General features: G+C 44.6%; 1 protein-coding gene across 1 annotated transcript in view; it reads right to left on the bottom strand.

The window, feature by feature from the left end:
- The window catches only part of PpD3 (protein phosphatase D3), a 196,834-nt gene that overhangs the window by 69,257 nt on the left and 119,735 nt on the right, over positions 1 to 7,842 (bottom strand). The window contains exon 6 of the mRNA XM_045751458.2: positions 329 to 471. Within this exon, the coding sequence (XP_045607414.1) occupies positions 329 to 471 (143 nt within the window). The remainder of the gene's footprint in view (positions 1 to 328; positions 472 to 7,842) is intronic.

Raw genomic sequence — 7,842 nt, 5'->3', positions numbered from 1 at the left:
AGGTACTTAATCTTAATTTTCCCTGGAATATGACCCGCCAAATCTTTTAATAACCAGGTACCCATTAACTGCTGGATGAACAGAGGCTACAGTTAAGGATTGGCACCCAATCATTTCTGCCCAGCCAGGATACGAACTCAGGCCCCTAGGTATACATGATGTATGACCCTAAATATAAATGATGTTTACCCGCAGCAAAGTAAATGCACTTTATTCATTACACCTTACACAGCACTACACCAGGTAAACACAGGTCAACCCTCATATCTTAAAACACAACATCACGTCAAAACCAGCCTCACAACGGGTTAAAACACCATGTACATACCAAGACCCGTGAGTTGAGACAGTGACAGAGCGGGAGCCAGTTGTACACTTCGGTGAAGAGCTCGGCCATCTGTGCTGTGTACTTGGCCTTCACCTCCCCTTGGAAGCCGTACATCTGGTTCATGGTCACACTCTCGTGGTTACCTGCGAACACAGAGATACGTGCTAAAGCAAAACAGTGATGCAGTTCGTTTCATTCAACAATATGGTACACAGTATTGGTTTTGTCGTGTATCAAAAATACAACTTCATTACAGGCAGAAAGTTCCAGTCTTCAGAGATACATGCCAAACTAAACTTTACAGCTTAAATTATGAAATCTTAGATACAAATAACCTGTCCAACACATGTGAAATGGAGCTGAAAAAATTTTGGTTCATGCTGGAGCATTATCAAGTTTTATATAAAGTCAAACTTTATAACTGAGCCTGAAATCCAAGAACATAAAACCATAACTTGTGAGGTTTTAACACCAACTCTCTCCTTTAACCCTTCAACTGCATGACACAACCAGAGATGCTCTCATTAATTATCTGTAAGCTGCATCACATGGTCCTGGATGCTTTTTAAGTCGTACACTGCTACAGCCTGGGCTATATATATGGGGGTATAAGCTGGGGCTGGGCAAAAAAAAAAAACAGAGTTGAATATAATGAAACGCCATTTTACGGGCGAGTCCTGGAGGCTCCCCAGAACTATCTAGGCTGATAGGGATAGTCCTAACTTTTGGCATCAGTCGATGTGGGTAGAGTTCTAGGCCTACCAGGGACCACAAGCCAGAACCTGGCACGACCACAAGCCAGAACCATTGCTCCTCGAGCGGCACGAGAAGCAATGGCCCATAGAATGCACATGTGATTTTTGGATCATTCTATATCTGCCATCAGCCGGGACAGGCACCCAGAAAGATAAGCACCCCCGCCCTATTCTGGTTAAAACAACGAAAATAGACAAACGAGTGGACAAAACTCCCCAATTGAAAACGAGCAAATGAGCATGACGTCGAACAAGCCGTGCCTCATGTCTGCTAAGCTTCCCCAGCCCCGGGAGGGGGAAGGTGGAGCTTCCCCAGCCCCGGGAGGGGGAAAGTAGAGCCTCCCCCCCCGCCACCTTGCAGTTCCGAGGCTGGGTATCAAAACACACGAAAACCACGGACCGGAGGGAGGGAGGAAGGGAGGGTTGCCGGGGAGCCTCCGGGACTCACCCAGAAAATGGCATTTCATTACATTCAACGATGGTTTTCAGGGGAAGCCCCTATGGCTCCCCGGAGCTATTTCACCAAAGACAATGTAAAGAAGGGGACTTACCCGGAGACGGTCAGTGCTCCACACCTCAACTTTAAGTCGAGATAGGCTGCAGCCACCGACCCAGAGCGACACAAGCCCGACTAGCCCCACGAACATTTACGGGGCAGCATGCAGCCAGAACCCTGTTAGTCTGCCAAAAATCCCGCACCCGAATATCAGCCCAGGACATGTTACCAAAGATGGCAGCAAGAGCAGCAAACTTACAAATGTCATGGGCACGGGAATAGACCGCAGGCTGGCTAGACTTTAGAACCCGCAAACAGGAAAGAAGGGAAACTGGATCAACCCAAAGCGCGTCCCTGGCCACAAAAGCCGTGGCGTGCAAATAACGGCGGAGGGCCGCAACAGGACACAACACATGATGCACCCCCAGCCTGACCAACCAAGCATCCACAACCCTGGGACCCCTCCAGAAAGCAGCAGTCCCATTCTTTGCCAGAAAAGAAGGAGACAGCTGCAAACGAACAAACATATCGCCTCGACCGAAAGAGCAGAAACCACTGCACCAGAGGAGAGTATGAAGCTCCCCAACCCGACCCCCAGAGGCCAATGCCAACAGAAAAAGAGCCTTCGAAAAACCATCCTAAACCGAAGGGGCCACAACAAACCAAGGAGAAGAGAGAAAGGAGAGCACTCTATCCAAAGACCAAGACAGCTCACGCAGTGCATGAGCAGGCCGAAGGTGAAACAACGCACGAGACAGCTTGTGAAATGGTGCAGAAGTAACATCTATACCGAAAGTAAACTGAAGCGGCTCTGCCAGCGCCGCACTTATTGAGCATAAGAAAATGGTCCAGGAACAACCAAGAGAGAAAGGACAACACCATCAGAACTGCAAGCGAAGTACAAGGACGAAGAGTCAAAAAAGAACTGGAAGGACCGCCAGGAAACTTCATACTGCCGCCGAGACGAAACCAATAGATGGGACACTATCAACAAGGCCACCTGACTACCATACTGATTGAGATAAACCAAAGTCAAAAACACCAAACGCGAAGACTCGAGGAGAAGAGCAAACCAATCTCGTAACAGACAGGGCTGTTGGAAATTTCCAACAGTTCTCATCCCTAATACAACAGGATGTATTTCCTGTATTAGGCTTCATACACATCTAATATTCATTTACTAATCCTTAATACAACAGGATGTATTTCCTGTATTAAGCATAATAATTAACTAACACTACTAATATGTAGTTTAGTATTGTAGAATTTACTGTATTAGGTTGTGGAACATCATGTAATTTCTCCTAGAATTGTGTAGTGTTGCGTCAGCCACTCACGAAAACTAAATTTCCACATACCTGCAGATCTAACACAAATGTAACCATTTACTTTCCTTTATTAGGAATAATAATTTAGTAATAGGTTTACTTTTAGTATACAATAGTTTACTGGAATTTCCTTACTCAGCTTAATCGCTGTTCCAGTAAATCATATCATAATCTAACATCATTTCCACCACCAAGCAAGTATTGTTATATTTGTGCCGTCTACATTAACTGACTTGCACTGTGAGAAATAAAACATCACCACATAAAGTAATTATCTAAACCATCAAGTGTGTTCATAAACACCCCCTTTCCTATTTAGCTTTAATAAATAAATATAATTTATGCTCGAATCCTCAAGATGAGCTATTGCGCATGCGCGACTTTCGGGAAGGGGGGGGGGGGGGGGAGGACTCTCGCCATATTCGATCAACAAGCGTGACGGTGCTCCGAAGTGGTCCAACAAATCTTACCATCCTGACGGCATCCTTACATCCCTAGATGCCAGATTGAGGACGCAGCTTACCAGAATCACCGACACCAGTTCGGCAGGCATTTTTACCTCATTTGTTCTATTTAACGAGCTCTTAAATAAGATCATGTAGGTGCCATGTCATTAAGCTGCGGGCATAAAAAATAATCCTATGTAAGTGCAGCTCTTTCCCCTCCAAATAATTAGATATTACCGTATATGTGTGTGAATACTAGTTTGGGGTGGAAATTACGGAATTATCATTATTGCAGCATGGTGCAACACCCCTGAGGAAGCGTGTGACCGCCATAACCTCACGTGCTCCAAGTATCACTATCTCAAACTGTTTCCAGCCTGGCGTACAGTGGACTGCATCTATGTCCCTCTGTCACAGCTGAGATTTAATCAGTTTTCATTGTACAGTAGATAGTACCTTATTATTCAGAGTCCATATATATATATCTGATACTGCCTTTTATGCATTATTAATCTTCACACTGCAGTAGTATTTCTTGCATTACATAATTTACTCATTATCTATGTGTGTGCATATTATACTTATTATTATTATTGCATAATATATGTTACATATAGATTAATCTCATAGAATACCCAGCCAAAATGTGTCATGGGAGGCTGGCTCTAGAATTATCTAATTTACAGTCATTGCTTAATATAATTTATTCACATATAATCATAGATCTATAAGCCACTGATTTTCTCATTTCATTACTCATTCTGGTCCTTCGAGCTATCATAGAATTAATCATTATTTTGCATTCTTAAAATTATACATTTTATTAGTACAGTACAACCTCGATTCAATGTACCCCGATTCAACGAATCTCCGGCTAGTTCGCACACTTTTCAGGCAGGATTTACTCACCTGGTTCGACGAATAATGGTTCGCCGAAGCGAGGGATGTTTGGATTCCGCTTACAACGTCGAGACAGAGTTCACAGACTGGTGGAAAACTTTCACATTCTATCACAGATTACAATTATTAATTCCTTCATATGACAAGTTCAATCACACAAGTGGACCACACAAGTGGACCGCACATGTGGTCCACAAGTGGTACACAAGCTTACGATGTTGGGACAGAGTTCACAGTGGTAGAAAATTTTACCATACCATCACAGATTACAATTAATAATTCCTTCATATGACAAGTTGGATCACACAAATGGACCACACAAGTGGACCACACAAATGGACCACACAAATGGACCACACAAGTGGACCACACAAGTGGACCACAAGCTTACAATGTTGGGACAAAGTTCACAGAGTGGTGGAAAACTGTTTCATTCTATCACAGATTACAATTAATAATTCCTATATAAGGCAAGTTGGATCACACAAGTGGACCACACAACAAGTGAATCATATGAACCAAACACCAGCCAGAATGGTCCACAAGAAGTGACGCCTATTAACCAAACACCAGCCAGAGTCGTCCACACAAGTGAACGACTGAGTTTCAATGATTTCGTTCACCGATTTGTGGCACACGTATCTTTGTAAATTAATTTAAAGGCTGAAGCGTGAATAGCTAGCTAATGTGTTGAAATCTTCTTATATACATTTTCTGTGATGAAACAAGTCGAGTGAGGGTGGACAGATAAGGGAATACTGTACAGTAAACCTCACTTTCGTCTGTGTTGTCATAGTTCAGTGACCCATTACTTTGAACGTTTCACATTAATAAATCATTTCTAAAACTGGTGTTTTAATAACTCTTTATTATCCTAATTAGACTAAACTAAATAAAACCAAAAATATACTGTAATAAGATAGATATCTCCTATTTGAGAAATTATTCACGTTATTGGCAGCACAACTCCAGCACGAGTGGACGGGTCTAATCCCTGTCCATACAACACCATGCTTGTTGTGTTCGATTTCGTCGCCACAGTTCAGTGATCTACGGCTTCGAAATAATAAAATTAATAAATCAGTTCCAATGCAAGTATTTTTTATAGCTCTTATTATCGTAATAATGTTGCTAAACTAAATATGTAACCCAAAAATATATAATTTGATGTAAATTGAATATTTGAGAGAAATATATGTTACTGGAAATCGAACACAACACCAAGCAGTGTTTTGTTCGATTTCGTCGCCACAGTTCAGTGACCTAAGGCTTCGAAATAATAAAATTAATAAATCAGTTCCAATGTAAGTATTTTTTATAGCTCTTATTATCGTAATAATGTTGCTAAACTAAATATATAACCCAAAAGTATATAACTTGATGTAAATCGAATATTTAAGAGAAATTTATGTTACTGGATCAGGCTTAAACACCAGCCTACTGAAGGGTGTACGTATAGACTTAGTCTGCGTTCGTACAATATGCACCCAGTGCCCTTAGCTTTGTCTGCGATTGACGTACAGTATTTATCCGCCGGTGGAAGAATAATCGTGGAATTGACCATTTTTTTACTACAGCTCTTTGGTTATAAAACAAAATGTCTCAGGGGCTTACTAATAGTGCCTTATTAATGCCAAAAATGAAGCAATATTTTGCAAGAACTAGTAGCAGAAAATCAACCAGCACGAGAACAGCCGTACCCAACACGAGAACAGCCGTACCCAGCACGAGAACAGCCGAACCCAGCACGAGAACAGCCGTACCCAGCACGAGAACAGCCCTACCCAGCACGAGAACAGCCGTACCCAGCACGAGAACAGTTGTACCCAGCACTGGTACAACAGCCATACCCAGCACAAGAACAGCTGTACCCAGCACGAGAACAGCCATACCCAGCAGGAGAACAACCGAACCCAGCACGAGAACAGCCGTACCCAGCACGAGAACAGCCGTACCCAGCACGAGCACAGTTGTACCCAGCACTGGTACAACAGCCGTACCCAGCACGAGAACAGCCGTACCCAGCACGAGAACAGTCATACCCAGCAGGAGAACAGCCGAACCCAGCACGAGAACAGCCGTACCCAGCACGAGAACAGCCGTACCCAGCACGAGAACAGCCGTACCCAGCACGAGAACAGCCGTACCCAGCACGAGAACAGCCGTACCCAGCACGAGAACAGCCGTACCCAGCACTGGTACAACAGCCGTACCCAGCATGAGAACAGCTGTATCCAGCACGAGAACACCCGTACCCAGCACAAGCACAGTTGTACCCAGCACGAGAACAGCCGTACCCAGCACGAGCATAGTTGTACCCAGCACTGGTACAACAGCCGTACCCAGCACGAAAACAGCCATACCCAGCACGAGAACAGCCATACCCAGCACGAGAACAGTCATACCCAGCACGAGAACAGCCGTACCCAGCACCAGAACAGCCGTACCCAGCAGGAGCACAGTTGTACCCAGCACCAGAACAGCCGTACCCAGCACGAGCACAGTTGCACCCAGCACGAGAACAGCCGTACCCAGCACGAGCACAGTTGTACCCAGCACGAGAACAGCCGTACCCAGCACCAGAACAGCCGTACCCAGCACGAGCACAGTTGTACCTAGCACTGGTACAACAGCTGCCAGCACCAGCTCAGAAGCAGCTGAACCCACAGCAGCAGCGAGCACCAGCAAAGCTGATGCAAACATCTAAAAACATCGTGTGCAGCGTGAACAGTTAGAACAAGTGTTAAATTTAAGTGTGTACACAGTGTTAAAATTAAAGTTGCAGTAATTTTAGTGTACAATAGTTTTCATAAACTGTATTGTAGTAATCAACATACAGCAGAACTACTTTTAATCAACACAGTGCTAACGGCATAATGCACTACAGCACGTATTTAATTTAGAGCATTCACAACTTCACGAAACTTCAAGATGGACATAACTTCAACAATAAGGTAAATTTATGAATTACAGTATTTTTTAGTAGAGAAGTAATATATAGGTAGAGTATGTAATATGATAATGCATTTTTATTGTGTACAAGAAAAAAAAGACACTGACACAAACGCCTCCTGAAGGTCACCTCTTGCAACGAATCCAACGCTCCAACGAACTGGGGTTGGTCCCATATAGTACGTTGAATCGAGGTTGTACTGTATTATACTGGAGCCAGAATTCCCCACAAGGGCCGATCTTCTGAAAGAGGTGGAGCCGCGGAAAATCCTCCGGGTTCGGACACTGGGCAAGCAGCGCCTGAAACCACGGCTGGGTCGGTCACCATGGAGCCAAAAGGATTACTCGCCCCAAGTCTCCAAGCGAGCCAAGACCTGGAGCAACAGCTGAAACGGAGAGGAAGAGGTACAGGAACTCACACCTCAACCAGTTCTGCCGGAAGACGGCGATCCCAACTGCATTGTGGTCGGGGAAAGGTGCCACATATACTGCAAGACGCCTCGACCACGCCGACGTGAAGAGGCCTACCTCCGGGCGCCCGAACATCTGGCAGAGCCAACTGAATGAGCCGGCATCAACCGTCCATTCCATGGACAGGGGAACGAACCGAGACAGGCCATCCGCCAGGACGTTGGAC

Source organism: Procambarus clarkii, chromosome 5, assembly GCF_040958095.1.
Source record: "Procambarus clarkii isolate CNS0578487 chromosome 5, FALCON_Pclarkii_2.0, whole genome shotgun sequence".
In the NCBI taxonomy this organism is placed as follows: domain Eukaryota; kingdom Metazoa; phylum Arthropoda; class Malacostraca; order Decapoda; family Cambaridae; genus Procambarus; species Procambarus clarkii.
This window is presented reverse-complemented; position numbering and strand designations above follow the sequence as displayed.